The 21,989-nt window shown below is 60.0% G+C and overlaps 1 protein-coding gene across 1 annotated transcript in view; it reads right to left on the reverse strand.

Annotated features, from left to right (window-relative positions):
- Positions 1-583: 583 nt before the first annotated feature.
- The window catches only part of LOC121108945 (cadherin-related family member 5-like), a 38,558-nt gene continuing 17,152 nt past the window's right edge, over positions 584-21,989 (reverse strand). Inside the window, exons 4-8 of the mRNA XM_040657303.2 lie at positions 21,772-21,864; positions 14,619-14,705; positions 14,053-14,163; positions 4,854-5,018; positions 584-697 (exon numbers count right to left, since the gene is read on the reverse strand). Coding sequence (XP_040513237.1) covers positions 584-697; positions 4,854-5,018; positions 14,053-14,163; positions 14,619-14,705; positions 21,772-21,864 — 570 coding nt within the window. The remainder of the gene's footprint in view (positions 698-4,853; positions 5,019-14,052; positions 14,164-14,618; positions 14,706-21,771; positions 21,865-21,989) is intronic.

Here is a 21,989-nt window from a genome sequence, read left to right on the forward strand (position 1 = left end):
CCCCCCATTAATCGATGCCCCCCCCCGTTGCCCCCCCCTCATTTATCATTGCCCCCCCATATCCATACCCCACCCACCCCAACATTGCCCCCCCCTCCCATTTATCGGTGCCCCCCCCCATATCCATACCCCCCCACCCCCCCCGTTGCCCCCCCCCATTTATCGGCGCCCCCCCCCATATCCATACCCCCCCTACCCCCCCCATTGCCCCCCCCCATTTATCGATGCCCCCCCCTCATTGCCCCCCCCCCATTTATCGGCGCCCCCCCATATCCATACCCTCCCCCCCACCCCCCCATTGCCCCCCCCCCACATTTATCGGTGCCCCCCCCCCCATATCCATACCCCCCCCACTCCCCCATATGACCCCCTTTGCCCTCCCCCCATTTATTGCCCCCCCCCCACAAATGCCCCCCCCCCATATCCATCCCCCCCCCACCCCCCCTCTGCCCCCCCCATTTATCGGCGCCCCCCCCATATCCATACCCCCCCACCCCCCCCATTGCCCCCGCCCCATTAATCGGCCCCCCCCCCATATCCATACCCCCCCCACCCCCCCCTCTTTATCGGTGCCCCCCCCCCATTAATCGTTGCCCCCCCCCTCACCGGGCAGCAGTGAATACGTAATGGGCGCCCTCAGCTCCGCGTCGCCGTCCTCAGCGTGAATGGAGGCGGGGCTGAACCGCAACGGGGCGCCCTTTGGGGGGGGGCGCACATACGTGGGAGGGGGGAGGGGAGCAAAAGGGGGGCGTTTGGGGGGGGGCGTCCATGGGGGGTCTATTGGGGGGTCTATGGGGGGGTGAGGGGGTCTATGGGGGGGTCTATGGGGGGATGTGGGGGTCTATGGGGGGGGTCTGTGGGGGGGTCCATGGGGGGGTGAGGGGGTCTATGGGGTGGGGGCGTCCATGGGGGGTCTATGGGGGGGTCTATGGGGTGGGGGCGTCCATGGGGGGTCTATGGGGGGGTCTATGGGGGGGTGAGGGGGTCTATGGGGGGATGTGGGGGTCTATGGGGGGGGTCTATGGGGGGATGTGGGGGTCTATGCGGTGGGGGTCTATGGGTGGGGGCGTCCATGGGGGGTCTATGGGGGGGTGAGGGGGTCTGTGGGGGGGGTCTATGGGGGGGGTCTATGGGGGATGTGGGGGTCTATGGGGGGGTCTATGGGGTGGGGGCGTCCATGTGGGGTCTATGGTGGGGTCTATGGGGGGATGTGGGGGGGTGAGGTGGTCTATGGGGGGGTCTATGGGGTGGGGGCGTCCATGGGGGGTCTATGGAGGGGGTCTATGGGGGATGTGGGAGTCTATGGGGGGGTCTATGGGGTGTCTATGGGGGGTGAGGGGGTCTATGGGGGGATGTGGGGGTCTATGGGGGGGGTCTGTGGGGGGATGTGGGAGTCTATGGGGGGGTCTATGGGGTGGGGGCGTCCGTGGGGATCTATCGGGGGGGTCTATGGGGTGGTGAGGGGGTCTATGGGGGGATGTGGGGGTCTATGGGGGGGGTTTATGGGGGGATGTGGGGGTCCATGGGGTGGGGGTCTATGGGGGATGTGGGGTCTATGGGGGGGGTCTGTGGGGGGATGTGGGGGTCTATGGGGGGGTCTATGGGGGATGTGGGGGGGTGAGGTGGTCTATGGGGGGGTCTGTGGGGGGATGTGGGGGTCTATGGGGGGGTCTATGGGGTGGGGGCGTCCATGGGAGGTCTATGGGGGGGTCTATGGGGGGATGTGTGGGTTTAAGGGGGTGGGGTTTATGGGGAGGTCTATGGGGTGGGGGTCTATGGGGTGGGGGCGTCCATGGGGGGTCTATGGGGGGGTCTATGGGGTGGGGGCGTCCATGGGGGGTCTAGGGGGGGGTCTATGGGGGGTGAGGGGGTCTATGGGGGGATGTGGGGGTCTATGGGGAGGGTCTATGGGGGGGTCTATGGGGTGGGGGCGTCCATGGGGGGTCTATGGGGGGGTCTATGGGGGGGTGAGGGGGTCTATGGGGGGATGTGGGGTCTATGGGGGGGGTCTATGGGGGATGTGGGGGTCTATGGGGGGGGTCTATGGGGGGATGTGGGGGTCTATGCGGTGGGGGTCTATGGGGTGGGGGCGTCCATGGGGGGTCTATGGGGGGGTGAGGGGGTCTGTGGGGGGGTCTATGGGAGGGGGTCTATGGGGGGGGTCTATGGGGGATGTGGGGGTCTATGGGGGGGTCTATGGGTGGGGGCGTCCATGTGGGGTCTATGGGGGGGTCTATGGGGTGGGGGCGTCCATGTGGGGTCTATGGGGGGGTCTATGGGGTGGGGGCGTCCATGTGGGGTCTATGGGGGGTCTATGGGGTGGGGGCGTCCATGTGGGGTCTATGGGGTGGGGGCGTCCATGGGGGTCTATGGAGGGGGTCTATGGGGGGATGTGGGAGTCTATGGGGGGGTCTATGGGGGTGTCTATGGGGGGGTGAGGGGGTCTATGGGGGGATGTGGGGGTCTATGGGGGGGGTTTATGGGGGGATGTGGGGGTCCATGGGGTGGGGGTCTATGGGGGATGTGGGGGTCTATGGGGGGGGTCTGTGGGGGGATGTGGGGGTCTATGGGGGGGTCTATGGGGGATGTGGGGGGGTGAGGTGGTCTATGGGGGGGTCTGTGGGGGGATGTGGGGGTCTATGGGGGGGTCTATGGGGTGGGGGCGTCCATGGGAGGTCTATGGGGGGGTCTATGGGGGGATGTGTGGGTTTAAGGGGGTGGGGTTTATGGGGAGGTCTATGGGGTGGGGGTTTATGGGGTGGGGGCGTCCATGGAGGTCTATGGGGGGGGTCTATGGGGGGATGTGGGGGTCTATGGGGGGGTCTATGGGGTGGGGGCGTCCATGGGGGGGTGAGGGGGTCTGTGGGGGGGGTCTGTGGGGGGATGTGGGGGTCTATGGGGGGGGTCTATGGGGCATGTGGGGGTCTATGGGGGGGTCTATGGGGTGGGGGCATCCATGGGGGGTCTATGGGGGGGTGAGGGGGTCTGTGGGGGGATGGGGGGTTTATGGGATTGGGGTTTAAGGGTGGGGGCGTCCATGGGGGGTCTATGGGGGGGTCTATGGGGGGGTGAGGTGGTCTATGGGGGGAGGTGGGAGTCTATGGGGGGGTCTATGGGGGGATGTGGGGGTCTATGGGGGGGTCTATGGGGTGGGGGCGTCCATGGGGGGGTCTATGGGGGGATGTGGGGGTCTATTGGGGTGGGGTTTATGGGGGGATCTATGGGGTGGGAGTTTATGGGGTGGCGGCGTTCATGGAGGTCTATGGGGGGGGTCTATGGGGGGGTCTGTGGGGGGATGTGGGGGTCTATGGGGGGGTCTATGGGGTGGGGGCGTCCCTGGGGGGTCTATGGGGGGGTCTATGGGGGGTTGAGGTGGTCTGTGGGGGGTGTCTATGGGGAGGTCCCTCCCCCCCCCTCCCCCAGGTTCCCCATTTATGGGACCCCCCCCCCCACCATAGACCCCCCTTCCCCCCCCCCCGATAGACCCCCCCCCATAGACGCCCCCACCCCATAGACCCCCTACCCCATAGACCCCCACATCCCCCCATAGACCCCCCCCATAGACGCCCCCACCCCATATACCCCCCCATAGACCCCCACATCCCCCCTAGACCCCCCCACAGACCCCCACATCCGCCCATAGACCCCCCCCCATAGACCCCCACATCCCCCCATAGACCCCCCATGGACCCCCCCCCATAGACCCCCCCACCCCACACACCCCCACACCCCTCCATAGTCCCCCATAGACCCCCCATAGAACCCACCCCATAGGCCCCCTACCCCATAGACCCCCACATCCACCCATAGACCCCACATAGACCCCCCCACATCCCCCCATAGACCCCCCCATAGACGCCCCCACCCCACACACCCCCACATCCCCCCATAGACCCCCCCCCTACCCCTCATAACCCCAATATCCCCCATGGCCCTGCATCTTCCCATACTCTTCAGAACCACATACCCCCCAACACCCCCCATACCCCCCATCCCCCCCCATACCCCAATACCCCCATACCCCCCACCCCCAATACACCCCAATACCCCCCCATACCCCTCCATAACCCCCAATACCCCCCATAACCCAATACCCCCATACGCCCCATAACCCCAAAACCCCCCAATACCCCCCATACCCCCCCATACCCCAATACCCCCCATACTCCCCCATATCCCCCATACCCCTCATAACCCCACTACCCCCCATACCCCCCATACTCCCCTATACCCCCATACCCACATACTCCCCCATACCCCAATATTCCCCATACCCCCCATACCCCCATTCCCCCCAATACCCCCCATAACCCCAATACCCCTCATACCCCCCATACCCCCCTATACCCCCATACCCCAATACCCCCCCCATACCCCCCCATACTCCCCATACCCCAATACCCCCCCATACCCCCCCACACTCCCCATACCCCAATACCCCCCATACCCCCCCAACACCCCCCATCCCCCCCCATACCCCAATACCCCCCATACCCCCATTCCCCCCAATACCCCCCATACCCCCCATAACCCCCAATAACCCCCATACCCCCCATACCCCCCCACACCCCCCATAGACCCCCCATACCCTCCTATATCCCCCATACCCCCCATAACCCCAATACCCCCAATACCCCCCATACCACCCAATACCCCCCATCCCCCCCATACCCCAATACCTCCCATACCCCCCCATATCCCCCATAACCCCCATACCCCCCAAACCCCCCCATCACCCCATACCCCTCATACCCCAATACCCCCCATACCCCCCCAATACCCCCCATCCCCCCCATACCCCAATACCCCCCAATACCCCCAATACCCCCCGTCCCCCCCCGCCCCCCCCTCACCGGCAGCTCCCCCTGGGTGATGTTGGCGGTGTATGTGGGGCTGAGGCAGAGGTGTGGGGCGGGGGGGGGCGCGCAGGGCAGGAATTGGGGGTACTGATCGTCCCCGTCCTGAACGCGGACACGGACACGCCTGGACGCATTGAAACGCTCCTTCGTGTTCATCTCCTGCGGGGACATCCATGGGGACATTGGGGACAGCAGTGGGGACATTGGGGGCAGCAGTGGGGACATTGGGGGCAGCAGTGGGGCAGCAATGGGGGCCATCAATGGGGACATTGGGGACATTGGGGACACGGACACGCCTGGACGCATTGAAACGCTCCTTCGTGTTCATCTCCTGCGGGGACATCCATGGGGACATTGGGGACAGCAGTGGGGACATTGGGGGCAGCAGTGGGGACATTGGGGACAGCCGTGGGGACACTGGGGGCCATCAATGGGGACATTGGGGACATTGGGGACACGGACACGTCTGGACGCATTGAAACGCTCCTTCGTGTTCATCTCCTGCGGGGACATTGGGGACATCCATGGGACATTGGGGGCAGCAGTGGGGGACATCAATGGGGACATCAATGGGACAGCAGTGGGGACACTGGGGACATCAATGGGGACATCAATGGAACATCAATGGGGACATTGGGGACAGCAGTGGGGACATTGGGGACATCAATGGGGACATTGGGGACATTGGGGACACGGACACGCCTGGACGCATTGAAACGCTCCTTCGTGTTCATCTCCTGCGGGGACATCCATGGGGACATTGGGGACATCCATGGGGACATCAATGGGGACATTGGGGACATCAATGGGGCAGCAGTGGGGACATTGGGGATGTCAATGGGACATCAATGGGGACATCAATGGGGACATTGGGGACACGGACACGCCTGGACGCATTGAAACGCTCCTTCGTGTTCATCTCCTGCGGGGACATTGGGGACATTGGGAACAGCAATGGGGACATCAATGGGGACATTGGGGGCAGCAGTGGGGACATCAATGGGGACATCAATGGGACAGCAGTGGGGACATTGGGGACACTGGGGGCACCAGTGGGACATTGGGGACAGCAGTGGGGACATCAATGGGGACATTGGGGACAGCAGTGGGGACATTGGGGGACATCAATGGGACATCAATGGGGACATCAATGGGGACATTGGGGGCAGCAGTGGGGCAGCAGTGGGGACATCAATGGGACATCAATGGGACAGCAGTGGGGACATTGGGGACATCAATGGGGACATTGGGGACAGCAATGGGGACATTGGGGGACATCAATGGGACATCAATGGGGACATTGGGGACAGCAGTGGGACATCAATGGGGGCATCAGTGGGGACATTGGGGACATCAATGGGGACACCAATGGGGACATCAATGGGGACATTGGGGACAGCAGTGGGGCCATCAGAGGACATTGGGGGACATTGGGAACATCAATGGGGACATCAATGGGACCATCAGAGGTCATTGGGGGACATTGGGGACATCAATGGGGACATCAATGGGGACATCAATGGGGGCAGCAGTGGGGCAGCAGTGGGGCAGCAGTGGGGACATTGGGGACATCAATGGGACAGCAGTGGGGACATTGGGGACAGCATTGGGGGACATCAATGGGGACATCAATGGGGACATTGGGGGACATCAGTGGGGGCAGCAGTGGGGACATTGGGGACATCAATGGGACATCAATGGGGACATTGGGGACATTGGGGACAGCAGTGGGGACATTGGGGACATCAATAGGGCAGCAGTGGGGCCACTGGGGATATCAATGGGGACAGCAGTGGGGACATCAATGGGGACATTGGGGGCAGCAGTGGGGACATCAATGGGGCCATCAGAGGGCATTGGGGGACATTGGGGACATCAATGGGGACATCAATGGGGACACTGGGGGCAGCAGTGGGGCAGCAGTGGGGACATTGGGGACATCAATGGGACATCAATGGGGACATCAATGGGGACATCAATGGGGACATTGGGGACAGCCGTGGGGACATTGGGGGACATCAATGGGACATCAATGGGACATCAATGGGGACATTGGGGACAGCAGTGGGACATCAATGGGGACATCAGTGGGGACATTGGGGACAGCAGTGGGGCAGCAGTGGGGACATTGGGGACATCAATGGGACAGCAGTGGGGACATTGGGGACAGCATTGGGGGACATCAATGGGGACATCAATGGGGCATTGGGGGACATCAGTGGGGACAGCAGTGGGGACATTGGGGGCAGCAGTGGGGCAGCAATGGGGGCCATCAATGGGGACATTGGGGGCAGCAGTGGGGCAGCAATGGGGCCATCAGAGGGCATTGGGGGACATTGGGGACGTCAATGGGGACATCAATGGGGACATCAATGGGGACATCAATGGGGACATTGGGGGCAGCAGTGGGGGACATCAATGGGGACATCAGTGGGACATCAGTGGGACAGCAGTGGGGATATCAATGGGGACAGCAGTGGGGACATTGGGAACATCAATGGGGACATTGGGGACAGCAGTGGGGACATCAATGGGGACATTCATTGGGGACAGCAGTGGGGACATTTGTTGGGGACATCCAAAGACCCCATAGAGCCGTGACCCCATAGCACTGAGACCCCATAGAGCCGTGACCTCATAGCACTGAGACCCCATAGCACTGAGACCCCATAAAGCAGTGACCCCATAGCACTGAGACCCCATAGTGCAGTAACTCCATAGCACTGAGACCCCATAGCGCAGTGACCCCACAGCGCAGTGACCCCATAGCACTGAGACCCCATAGCGCAGTGACCCCATAGCCCTCTGACCCCATAGCACTGAGACCCCATAAAGCAGTGACCCCATAGCACTGAGACCCCATAGCACTGAGACCCCATAGCGCAGTGACCCCATAGCGCAGTGACCCCATAGCACTGAGACCCCATAGCGCAGTGACCCCATAGCACTGAGAACCCATAAAGCAGTGACCCCATAGCACTGTGACCCCATAGCACTGAGACCCCATAGCACTGAGACCCCATAGCACTGAGACCCCATAAAGCAGTGACCCCATAGCACTGAGACCCCATAGCGCAGTAACTCCATAGCACTGAGACCCCATAGCACTGAGACCCCATAGCACAGTGACCCCATAGCACTGAGACCCCATAGTGCTGTGACCCCATAGCACTGAGACCCCATAGCACTGAGACCCCATAAAGCAGTGACCCTATAGCACTGTGACCCCATAGCACTGAGACCCCATAGCACTGTGACCCCATAGCACTGAGACCCCATAAAGCAGTGACCCCATAGCACTGAGACCCCATAGCGCCGTAACCCCATAGCACTGAGACCCCATAAAGCAGTGACCCCATAGCACTGAGACCCCATAGCACTGAGACCCCATAAAGCAGTGACCCCATAGCACTGAGACCCCATAGTGCCGTGACCCCATAGCGCAGTGACCCCACAGAGCACAGAGACCCCATAGCGCAGTGACCCCATAGCACTGAGACCCCATAGCACTGAGACCCCATAGCACAGTGACCCCATAGCGCAGTGACCCCATAGCACTGAGACCCCATAGCGCAGTGACCCCATAGCACTGAGACCCCATAAAGCAGTGACCCCATAGCACTGTGACCCCATAGCACTGAGACCCCATAGCACTGAGACCCCATAGCACTGAGACCCCATAAAGCAGTGACCCCATAGCACTGAGACCCCATAGCGCCGTAACCCCATAGCACTGAAACCCCATAAAGCAGTGACCCCATAGCACTGAGACCCCATAAAGCAGTGAACCCATAGCACTGAGACCCCATAGTGCCGTGACCCCATAGCGCAGTGACCCCATAGCACAGAGACCCCATAGCGCAGTGACCCCATAGCACTGAGACCCCATAGCACTGAGACCCCATAAAGCAGTGACCCCATAGCACTGAGACCCCATAGCGCCGTAACCCCATAGCACTGAGACCCCATAAAGCAGTGACCCCATAGCACTGAGACCCCATAAAGCAGTGACCCCATAGCATTGCGACCCCATAGCACAGAGACCCCATAGCACTGAGACCCCATAGCGCAGTGACCCCATAGCACTGAGACCCCACAGCACAGAGACGCCATAGCGCAGTGACCCCATAGCGCAGTGACCCCATAGCACAGAGACCCCATAGCACAGAGACCCCATAGCACAGAGACCCCATAGCGCAGTGACCCCATAGCACTGAGACCCCATAGCACTGAGACCCCATAAAGCAGTGACCCCATAGCACAGAGACCCCATAGCACAGAGTCCCCATAAAGCAGTGACCCCATAGCATTGCGACCCCATAGCACTGAGACCCCATAGCACTGAGACCCCATAAAGCAGTGACCCCATAGCACTGAGACCCCATAGCACTGAGACCCCATAAAGCAGTGACCCCATAGCACTGAGACCCCATAGCACTGAGACCCCATAAAGCAGTGACCCCATAGCACTGAGACCCCATAGCGCCGTAACCCCATAGCACTGAGACCCCATAAAGCAGTGACCTCATAGCACTGAGACCCCATAGCACTGAGACCCCATAAAGCAGTGACCCCACAGCACTGTGACCCCATAGCACTGAGAACCCATAAAGCAGTGACCCCATAGCACTGAGACCCCATAGCACTGAGACCCCATAAAGCAGTGACCCCATAGCACTGAGACCCCATAGCACTGAGACCCCATAAAGCAGTGAACCCATAGCACTGAGACCCCATAGTGCCGTGACCCCATAATGCCGTGACCCCATAAAGCAGTGACCCCATAGCACTGAGACCCCATAGCGCCGTGACCCCATAAAGCAGTGACCCCATAAAGCACTCCCTGTGGGGCCGCCCCTCCCCCACTCTGAGGTGCTCCCAGGTGGCGGTGTGGGGGGGGGGTGGGGTTAATTAGGGTAATTAATGCAGGGATTGAGGACGGGTGTGGGGCGCTGATGGGATCACGTCGCCCCCAATTAGCGGGGAGGGCATAATGAGTGTGGGGCGGCGGGGGGGAGTGTGGGGTATGGGGATATGGGGTGTGGGATGTGGGGGTGTGGGGTATGGGGATATGGGGTGTGGGATATGGGGTATGGGGTGTGGGGTGTGGGGTATGGGGTGTGGGGTGTGGGGTATGGGGATAGGGGGATATGGGGTGTGGGGTATGGGGTGTGGGGATATGGGGTGTGGTATATGGGGGTATGGGGTATGGGATGTGGGGATATGGGGTGTGGGATGTGGAGTATGGGGATATGGGGTTATGGGATATGGAGAATGGGATATAGGATGTGGGATGTGGGATATGGGGTATGGGGATATGGGATATGGGGATATGGGGTTTGGGGTATGGGGTATGGCAATGTGGAGTATGGGATATGGGATATGGGGTATGGGGTATGGGGTGTGGGATGTGGGGATATGGGGTGTGGGGTATGGGGTATAGGATATAGGGTATGGGATGTGGGGATATGGGGTGTGGGATGTGGGGTACGGGGATATGGGGTATGTGGTGTGGGATGTGGGATATGGGGTATGGGGATATGAGGTGTGGGGTATGGGGTGTGGGGATATGGGGATATGGGGTGTGGGGATATGGAGTGTGGGGTATGGGGTGTGGGATATGGGGGTATGGGGTATGGGGTATGGGATGTGGGGTGTGGGATGTGGGGGTGTGGGGTATGGGGATGTGGGGTGTGGGGTGTGGGATGTGGGGTGTGGGGTGTGGGATGTGGGGGTGTGGGGTATGGGGATATGGGGTGTGGGGATATGGGGTGTGGGATATGGGGGTATGGGGTATGGGATGTGGGGTGTGGGGTATTGGGTATGGGATGTGGGATATGGGATATGGGGTATGGGGTGAGGGATGTGGGGTATGGGGGTATTGGATATGGGGTATGGGGGTATGGGGTATGGGGATGTGGGATGTGGGGATATGGGGTGTGGGGTATGGGGATATGGGGTATGGGGTGTGGGATATGGGATGTGGGGGTATGTGGGATATGGGGATATGGGGTATGCGGATATGGAGTGTGGGGTATGGGGTATGGGTATGGGGATATGGGGTATGGGATGTGGGGGGTGGGATATGGGATGTGGGATATGGGATGTGGGGTGTGGGGTATGGGGATATGGGGGTATGGGGTATGAGGTGTGGGGATGTGGGATATGGGGTATGGCGATGTGGAGTATGGGGGATGGGATATGGGTATGGAATATGGGGTGTGGGGTGTGGGGTATGGGATGTGGGATGTGGGGATATGTGGTGGTGGGTATTGGGTATGGGGTATAGGATGTGGGGATATGGGGTATGGGATGTGGGGCATGGGGTATAGGATATGGGGTATGGAGATATGGGGTATGGAATGTGGGGTACAGGGGGTGGGATAGGGGGTATGGGGTGTGGGATATGGGGTATGGGATATGGGGGGTAGGGTATGGGATGTGGGATATGAGATGTGGAGTATAGGGTATGGGGTGTGGGGTATGGGGTATGGGGATGTGGGATAGGGGGATATGGCGTATGGGATATGGGGTATGGAGAATGGGATATAGGATGTGGGATGTGGGGATATGGGGTGTGGGATGTGGGATATGGGGTATGGGGTACGGGTTATGGGGTATAGCCATGTGGAGTATGGGGTATGGGATATGGGGTATGGGGTGTGGGATGTGGCGATATGGGGCTTGGGGTTTGGGGTATGGGATGTGGGGACATGGGGTATGGGATGTGGGGACATGGGGTATGGGATGTGGGATATGGGATATGGGATGTGGGATATGGGATATGGGGTATGGGATATGGGATGTGGGATATGGGATGTGGGATATGGGATGTGGGATATGGGATGTGGGATATGGGATGTGGGATATGGGATGTGGGATATGGGGTGTGGGATATGGGGTGTGGGATGTGGGATATGGGATGTGGGATGTGGGATATGGGGTTATGGGATGTGGGATGTGGGGTGTGGGATATGGGGTTATGGGATGTGGTATATGGGATGTGGGATATGGGGTATGGGATATGGGATGTGGGATGTGGGATATGGGATGTGGGATGTGGGATGTGGGATATGGGATATGGGATGTGGGATGTGGGATATGGGGTATGGGATATGGGATGTGGGATATGGGGTGTGGGATGTGGGATATGGGATATGGGATGTGGGATATGGGGTTATGGGATGTGGGATGTGGGGTGTGGGATATGGGGTTATGGGATATGGGATGTGGGATATGCGATGTGGGTCATGGAGACAGCGGGGTCACCATGGGGGCACAATGGAAGAAGGGACAGTGTGGGGGGGGACTTTATGGGGACACGATGGGGACACAATGGGGACACGATGTGTGGGGACACATTGGGGACACATTGGGGAGGTGTTGGGGACACATTGGGGAGGTGTTGGGGTCACGTTGGGGACACGTTGGGGTCACATTGGGGACACATTGGGGACGCATTGGGGTCACATTGGGGACACATTTGGCACATGTTGGGGACACGTTGGGGACACACTGGGGAGGTGTTGGGGACACCTTGGGGACACATTGGGGCCACTTTTGGGCCACCTTGGGGACACACTCGGGACACATTGGGGCCACCTTGGGTACACATTGGGGACGCATTGGGGATACATTGGGGTCACGTTTGGCGCATGTTGGGGACACGTTGGGGCCACCTTGGGGATACCTTTGGGCCACCTTGGGGACACGTTGGGGACACACTGGGGACACCCTGGGGCCACTTTTGGGACACCTTGGGGACACCTTGGGGACACGTTGGAGATGCGTTGGGGCCACACTGGGGACACATTGGGGACACCTTGGGGACACATTGGGGACACGTTGGGGACACGTTGGGGACGCATTGGGGCCACTTTGGGGACATGTTGGGGCCACTTTTGGGCCACCTTAGGGACACATTGGGGACGCGCTGGGGACACATTGGGGACACGTTGAGGATGCGTTGGGGCCACCTTAGGGACATGTTGGGGACACGTTGGGGACATGTTGGGGATGCATTGGGGATGCATTGGGGCCACTTTGGGGACATGTTGGGGCCACTTTTGGGCCACCTTGGGGACACGTTGGGGCCACTTTGGGGACTCATTGGGGCCACCTTGGGGACGCGTTGGGGACACATTGGGGACACATTGGGGACACATTGGGGATGCATTGGGGCCACTTTGGGGACATGTTGGGGCCACTTTTGGGCAACCATGGGGACATGTTGAGTACATGTTGGGGACACCTTGGGGACACTGTGGGGACACCTTGGGGACACCTTAGGGACATGTTGGGGACACGTTGGGGCCACCTTGGGGACACGTTGGGGACACGTTGGGGACACCTTGGGGCCACCTTGGGGACGCATTGGGGACACACTGGGTCCACCTTGGGGACGCGTTGGGGACACATTGGGGACACGTTGGGAACACACTGGAGACACGTTGGGGACACATTGGGGACGCTTTGGGGACACACTGGGGACACACTGGGGACACACTGGGGACACCTTGGGGACACGTTGGGGACACACTGGGGACACGTTGGGGACACGTTGGGGACACGTTGGGGACGCGTTGGGGACGCGTTGGGGACACCTTTGGGCCACCTTAGGGACACATTGGGGTCACCTTAGGGACACATTGGGGTCACCTTAGGGACACCTTTGGGCCACCTTGGGAACACACTGGGGATACATTGGGGCCACCTTTGGGCCACCTTGGGGACGCGTTGGGGACACATTGGGGACACACTGGGGACACATTGGTGACACCTTGGGGCTACTTTTGGGACACCTTGGGGACACATTGGGGGCACACTGGGTCCACCTTGGGGACGCGTTGGGGACACATTGGGGACACGTTGGGGACACACTGGAGACACGTTGGGGACACATTGGGGACACCTTGGGGACACGTTGGGGACACATTGGGGCCACCTTGGGGCCACCTTTGGGCCACCTTGGGGACACGTTGGGGGCACGTTGGGGCCACTTTTGGGCCACCTTGGGGACACCTTGGGGACACACTGGGGACACACTGGGTCCACCTTGGGGACACGTTGGGGACACCTTGGGGACATGTTGGGGACACATTGGGGCCACCTTGGGGACGCGTTGGGGACACCTTGGGGACACGTTGGGGACACATAGGGGACACATTGGGGACACATAGGGGACTGTCCTCACCACGGCGGTCACCACCACCTCCAGGCTCTGTCTGCTCTCGAAGTCCAATGGCCGCGCCAGCACCACGCGGCCGCTGTTGGGGAGGTCGATGCGGAAGAAGCGCGCGTCGGGCTGGGGACAGCATGGGGACAGCATGGGGACAGCATGGGGACAGCGTGGGGACAGCACGGGGACAGCACGGGGACAGCATGGGGACAGCATGGGGACAGCGTGGGGACAGCATGGGGACAGCATGGGGACAGCACGGGGACAGCATGGGGACAGCATGGGGACAGCATGGGGACAGCGTGGGGACAGCATGGGGACAGCACGGGGACAGCACGGGGACAGCATGGGGACGGCACGGGGACGGCATGGGGACAGCACGGGGACAGCGTGGGGACAGCACGGGGACAGCATGGGGACAGCAGGGGGACGGCATGGGGACAGCATGGGGGATAGCATGGGGACAGCATGGGGACAGCACGGGGACAGCATGGGGACGGCATGGGGACAGCACGGGGACACCTCAGCGTCACCGCCGTCCCCATCGTGTCCCCCCCCCCCCCTCCCGTCCCCAAACGCACCGAGGCGCCGTCGATGACGTACATCAGAGTGTCCCCATCCGCGTCCTCCGCCTGAGTGCTGAACACCACCGAGTGCACGGCCACCAGCTGCGGGGCGCCGCGGGACCCCAAACGTGGACACGGGACCCCAAACACAGCCAGGTGTCCCCAAATGCGGCCACGGGACCCCAAACACAGCCAGGTGTCCCCAAACCCGGACACGGGACCCCAAACCCAGACATGGGTCCCCAAACACAGCCAGGTGTCCCCAAACCCATCTGAGTGACCCCAAACCCAGCCACGTGTCCCCAAACCCAGACATGTGTCCCCAAACCCATCTGAGTGACCCCAAACCCAGCCAGGTGTCCCCAAACCTGGACATGGGTCCCCAAACACAGCCACGTGTCCCCAGACCCATCTGAGAGACCCCAAACACAGCCACGTGTCCCCAAACCCGGATAAGGGTCCCTAAACCCAGCCAGGTGTCCCCAAACACAGCCACGTGTCCCCAAACCCGGATAAGGGTCCCCAAACCCACATACGTGTCCCCAAACCTGGACATGGGTCCCCAAACCCAAACACATGTCCCCAAACCCAGCCAGGTGTCCCCAAACCCGGACACGGGTCCCCAAACACAGCCAGGTGTCCCCAAACCCATCTGAGTGACCCCAAACCCAGCCACGTGTCCCCAATCCCGGACACGGGTCCCCAAACCCAGCCATGGGTCCCCAAACACCACCATGTGTCCCCAGACCCATCTGAGAGACCCCAAACTCAGCCATGTGTCCCCACACCCAGACATAGGTCCCCAAACACCACCACGTGACCCCAAACCCATCTGGGTAACCCCAAACCCAGCCAAGTGTCCCCAAACCGGGACACGGGTCCCCAAACCCAGACACGGGACCCCAAACCCAGCCAGGTGTCCCCAAACCCGGACATGGGTCCCCAAACCCATCTGAGTGACCCCAAACACAGCCAGGTGTCCCCAAACCCACATATGTGTCCCCAAACCCATCTGAGAGACCCCAAACCCAGCCAGCTGTCCCCAAACCCGGACATGGGTCCCTAAACACAGCCAGGTGTCCCCAAACCCATCTGAGTGACCCCAAACCCATCTGAGAGACCCCAAACACAGCCAGGTGTCCCCAAACCCGGACACGGGTCCCCAAACCAAAACACATGTCCCCAAATCCATCTGGGTGTCCCCAAACACAGCCAGGTGTCCCCAAACCTGGACATGGGTCCCCAAACACAGCCACGTGTCCCCAGACCCATCTGAGAGACCCCAAACCCAACCATGTGTCCCCAAACCCGGATAAGGGTCCCTAAACCCAGCCAGGTGTCCCCAAACACAGCCACGTGTCCCCAAACCCGGATAAGGGTCCCCAAACCCACATACGTGTCCCCAAACCCGGACATGTGTCCCCAAACCCATCTGAGTGACCCCAAACACAGCCAGGTGTCCCCAAACCCGGACACGGGTCCCCAAACCCAGCCAGGTGTCCCCAAGCCCACATACGTGTCCCCAAACCTGGACATGGGTCCCCAAACCCAAACACATGTCCCCAAACCCAGCCAGATGTCCCCAAACCCATCTGGGTGTCCCTAAACCCGGACACGGGTCCCCAGACACCACCATGTGTCCCCAGACCCACCTGAGAGACCCCAAACCCAACCATGTGTCCCCAAACCCAGACACGGGTCCCCAAACACCACCACGTGACCCCAAACCCATCTGGGTAACCCCAAACCCAGCCAAGTGTCCCCAAACTGGGACACGGGTCCCCAAACCCAGCCAGGTGTCCCCAAACCTGGACATGGGTCCCCAAACCCATCTGAGTGACCCCAAACCCAGCCAGGTGTCCCCAAGCCCACATACGTGTCCCCAAACCCGGACATGGGTCCCCAAACCCAAACACATGTCCCCAAACCCAGCCAGGTGTCCCCAGACCCACCCCAAACCCCAAACACCAAACCCCAACCCAGCCAGGTGTCCCCAAACCCATCTGGGTGTCCCCAAACCTGGACACGGGTCTCCAAACCCAGCCAGGTGTCCCCAGACCCGGACATGGGTCCCCAAACACAGCCATGTGTCCCCAAACCCATCTGAGTGACCCCAAACCCAGCCATGTGTCCCCAAACCCAGACACGGGTCCCCAAACACAGCCAGGTGTCCCCAAACCCATCTGGGTGTCCCCAAACCTGGACACAGGTCCCCAAACCCATCTGAGAGACCCCAAACCCAGCCAGGTGTCCCCAAACCTGGACATGGGTGCCCAAACCCACATATGTGTCCCCAAACCCGGACATGGGTCCCCAAACCCATCTGGGTGTCCCCAAACCCATCTGGGTGTCCCCAAACCCATCTGCGTCCCCAAACCCGGACACGGGTCCCCAAACACCACCACGTGACCCCAAACCCATCTGAGTGACCCCAAACCCATCTGGGTGTCCCCAAACCCATCTGAGTGACCCCAAACCCGGACATGGGACCCCAAAACCATCTGAGTGACCCCAAACCCAGCCAGGTGTCCCCAAACCCGGACATGTGTCCCCAAACCCAAACACATGTCCCCAAACCCATCTGGGTGTCCCCAAACCCAGCCACGTGTCCCCAAACCCACATACGTGTCCCCAAACCTGGACACGGGTCCCCAAACCCAGCCAGGTGTCCCCAGACCCACCCCAAACACCAAACCCCAACCCAGCCAGGTGTCCCCAAACCCACATACGTGTCCCCAAACCCAGACATGGGTCCCCAAACCTGGATACGGGTCCCCAAACCCAGCCAGGTGTCCCCAAACCCGGACACGGGTCCCCAAACCCAGATAAGGGTCCCCAAACCCACATACGTGTCCCCAAACCCGGACATGGGTCCCCAAACACCACCATGTGTCCCCAGACCCATCTGAGTGACCCCAAACCCAGCCAGGTGTCCCCAAACCCACATACGTGTCCCCAAACCCAGCCAGGTGTCCCCAAACCCATCTGGGTGTCCCCAAACCCACCCCAAACCCCAAACCCCAAACCCCAACCCAGCCAGGTGTCCCCAAACCCATATGGGTGTTCCTAAACCTGGACACGGGTCCCCAAACCCATCTGAGAGACCCCAAACCCATCTGGGTGTCCCCAAACCCGGACACGGGACCCCAAACCCAGCCACGGGTCCCCAAACCCATATGAGTGACCCCAAACCCAGCCAGGTGTCCCCAAACCCGGACACCGCGTGTCCCCAGACACCACCATGTGTCCCCAGACCCATCTGAGAGACCCCAAACCCATCCATGTGTCCCCAGACCCGGACACAGGTCCCCAAACCCAAACACATGTCCCCAGACCCAGCCATGCATCCCCAAACCCAACTGGGTGTCCCCAAACCCTGACACGTGTCCCCAAACCTGGACATGTGTCCCCAAATCCACATGTGACCCCAAATCCAGTCACGTGTCCCCAAGCCCAGCTATGTGTCCCCAAACCTATCCAGGTGCCCCAAACCCATCTGGGTGTCCCCAAACCCATCCTATCTCCGCCATTGTCCCCACATCCATCCTATCCCAGTGTCCATCCCGTCCCCATATCCACCCTGTCCCCATATCCACCCTGTCCCCATGTCCATATTGTCCCCATATCCACCCTGTCCCCATATCCATCCTGTCCCCATATCCATCCTGTCCCCATGGCCATACTGTCCCCATATCCATCCTGTCCCCATATCCACCCTGTCCCCATAATGTCCATCCTATCTCCACCATTGTCCCCACATCCATCCTATCCCAATGTCCATCCTGTCCCCATATCCATCCTGTCCCTATATCCATCCTGTCCCCACATCCATCCTGTCCCCATATCCATCCTGTCCCCATATCCATCCTGTCCCTATATCCATCCTGTCACCACATCCATCCTGTCCCCACCATTGTCCCCATATCCATCCCGTCCCCATATCCACCCTGTCCCCATATCCACCCTGTCCCCATGTCCATACTGTCCCCATATCCATCCTGTCCCCATATCCATCCTGTCCCCGTGTCCATCCTATCTCCACCATTGTCCCCAAATCCATCCTATCCCAATGTCCATCCCGTCCCCATATCCATCCTGTCCCCATATCTATACTGTCCCCATATCCACCCTGTCCCCATATCCATCCTGTCCCTATATCCATCCTGTCACCACATCCATCCTGTCCCCACCATTGTCCCCATATCCATCCCGTCCCCATATCCATCCCGTCCCCATATCCACCCTGTCCCCATGTCCATACTGTCCCCATATCTATACTGTCCCCATATCCACCCTGTCCCCATATCCATCCTATCCCCATGGCCATCCTATCTCCACCATTGCCCCCACATCTGTCCTATCCCAATGTCCATCCCGTCCCCATATCCACCCTGTCCCCATATCCATCCTGTCCCCATATCCACCCTGTCCCCATATCCATCCTGTCCCCATAATGTCCATCCTATCTCCACCATTGTCCCCAAATCCATCCTATCCCAATGTCCATCCCGTCCCCATATCCATCCTGTCCCCATATCCACCCTGTCCCCATATCCATCCTGTCACCACATCCATCCTGTCCCCACCATTGTCCCATATCCATCCCGTCCCCATATCCACCCTGTCCCCATATCCACCCTGTCCCCATGTCCATACTGTCCCCATATCCATCCTGTCCCCATATCCATCCTGTCCCCGTGTCCATCCTATCTCCACCATTGTCCCCAAATCCATCCTATCCCAATGTCCATCCCGTCCCCATATCCATCCTGTCCCCATATCTATACTGTCCCCATATCCACCCTGTCCCCATATCCATCCTGTCCCTATATCCATCCTGTCACCACATCCATCCTGTCCCCACCATTGTCCCCATATCCATCCCGTCCCCATATCCATCCCGTCCCCATATCCACCCTGTCCCCATGTCCATACTGTCCCCATATCTATACTGTCCCCATATCCACCCTGTCCCCATATCCATCCTATCCCCATGGCCATCCTATCTCCACCATTGCCCCCACATCTGTCCTATCCCAATGTCCATCCCGTCCCCATATCCACCCTGTCCCCATATCCATCCTGTCCCCATAATGTCCATCCTATCTCCACCATTGTCCCCAAATCCATCCTATCCCAATGTCCATCCCGTCCCCATATCCATCCTGTCCCCATATCCACCCTGTCCCCATATCCATCCTGTCACCACATCCATCCTGTCCCCACCATTGTCCCCATATCCATCCCGTCCCCATATCCACCCTGTCCCCATATCCATCCTGTCCCCATGTCCATACTGTCCCCATATCCATCCTGTCCCCATATCCATCCTGTCCCCGTGTCCATCCTATCTCCACCATTGTCCCCAAATCCATCCTATCCCAATGTCCATCCCGTCCCCATATCCATCCTGTCCCCATATCTATACTGTCCCCATATCCACCCTGTCCCCATATCCATCCTGTCCCTATATCCATCCTGTCACCACATCCATCCTGTCCCCACCATTGTCCCCATATCCATCCCGTCCCCATATCCATCCCGTCCCCATATCCACCCTGTCCCCATATCCATCCTGTCCCCATGTCCATACTGTCCCCATATCCATCCTGTCCCCATATCCATCCTGTCCCCGTGTCCATCCTATCTCCACCATTGTCCCCAAATCCATCCTATCCCAATGTCCATCCCGTCCCCATATCCATCCTGTCCCCATATCTATACTGTCCCCATATCCACCCTGTCCCCATATCCATCCTGTCCCTATATCCATCCTGTCACCACATCCATCCTGTCCCCACCATTGTCCCCATATCCATCCCGTCCCCATATCCATCCCGTCCCCATATCCACCCTGTCCCCATGTCCATACTGTCCCCATATCTATACTGTCCCCATATCCACCCTGTCCCCATATCCATCCTATCCCCATGGCCATCCTATCTCCACCATTGCCCCCACATCTGTCCTATCCCAATGTCCATCCCGTCCCCATATCCACCCTGTCCCCATATCCATCCTGTCCCCATATCCACCCTGTCCCCATATCCATCCTGTCCCCATAATGTCCATCCTATCTCCACCATTGTCCCCAAATCCATCCTATCCCAATGTCCATCCCGTCCCCATATCCATCCTGTCCCCATATCCACCCTGTCCCCATATCCATCCTGTCACCACATCCATCCTGTCCCCACCATTGTCCCCATATCCATCCCGTCCCCATATCCACCCTGTCCCCATATCCATCCTGTCCCCATGTCCATACTGTCCCCATATCCACCCTGTCCCCATATCCACCCTGTCCCCATAATGTCCATCCTATCTCCACCATTGCCCCCACATCCATCCTATCCCAATGTCCATCCCGTCCCCATATCCACCCTGTCCCCATATCCATCCTGTCCCCATATCCATCCTGTCCCTATATCCATCCTGTCACCACATCCATCCTGTCCCCACCATTGTCCCCATATCCATCCCGTCCCCATATCCACCCTGTCCCCATATCCACCCTGTCCCCATAATGTCCATCCTATCTCCACCATTGTCCCCACATCCATCCTATCCCAATGTCCACCCTGTCCCCATATCCATCCCGTCCCCATATCCACCCTGTCCCCATATCCTATCCCCTGTCCCAATGTCCACCCTGTCCCCATATCCATCCTGTCCCCACCATTGTCCCCACCTCTGTCCCCACATCCATCCCATCCCCACACCCATCCCATCCCCACCATTGTCCCCACATCCATCCCTTCCCCGTATCCATCCCATCCCCACCCCCATTCTGTCCCCACCACTGTCCCCACATCCATCCCACCCCCACCTCCATCCCACCCCCTCATCCATCCCATCCCCACCCCATTCTGTCCCCACATCTGTCCCCACATCCATCCCATCCCCTCATCCATCCCATCCCCACATCCATCCCATCCCCTCATCCATCCCATCCCCACATCCATCCCATCCCCACATCCACCCCATCCCCACATCCACCCCATCCCCACATCCACCCCATCCCCTCATCCATCCCATCCCAATGTCCATCCAATCCCCACATCCATCCCATCCCCATATCCATCCCATCCCCACCCCCCCCCCCGTCTCCCTGGATGGGTTTGGGGACCCCCGCAGCCCCCCCAGCCCCATAGCCGCCCCCCATCACCTCGCTGACGTTGTGGGTGAGGATGGGGTCCCCCCGGAAGTGCGGTCGGTTGTCGTTCTCGTTGAGGACCTGCACGATGACCCGGTACTCCACCTGGGGGCAGGGGGGGAAATGGGGACAGGGGGGGACATGGGGTGACATGGGGACATGGGGGGACATGGGGTGACATGGGGACATGGGGGCAGGGGGGGACACGGGGACACGGGGGGACATGGGGT

The sequence above is a fragment of the Gallus gallus genome, unplaced genomic scaffold (assembly GCF_016699485.2).
Source record: "Gallus gallus isolate bGalGal1 unplaced genomic scaffold, bGalGal1.mat.broiler.GRCg7b scaffold_105, whole genome shotgun sequence".
Classification (NCBI taxonomy): domain Eukaryota; kingdom Metazoa; phylum Chordata; class Aves; order Galliformes; family Phasianidae; genus Gallus; species Gallus gallus.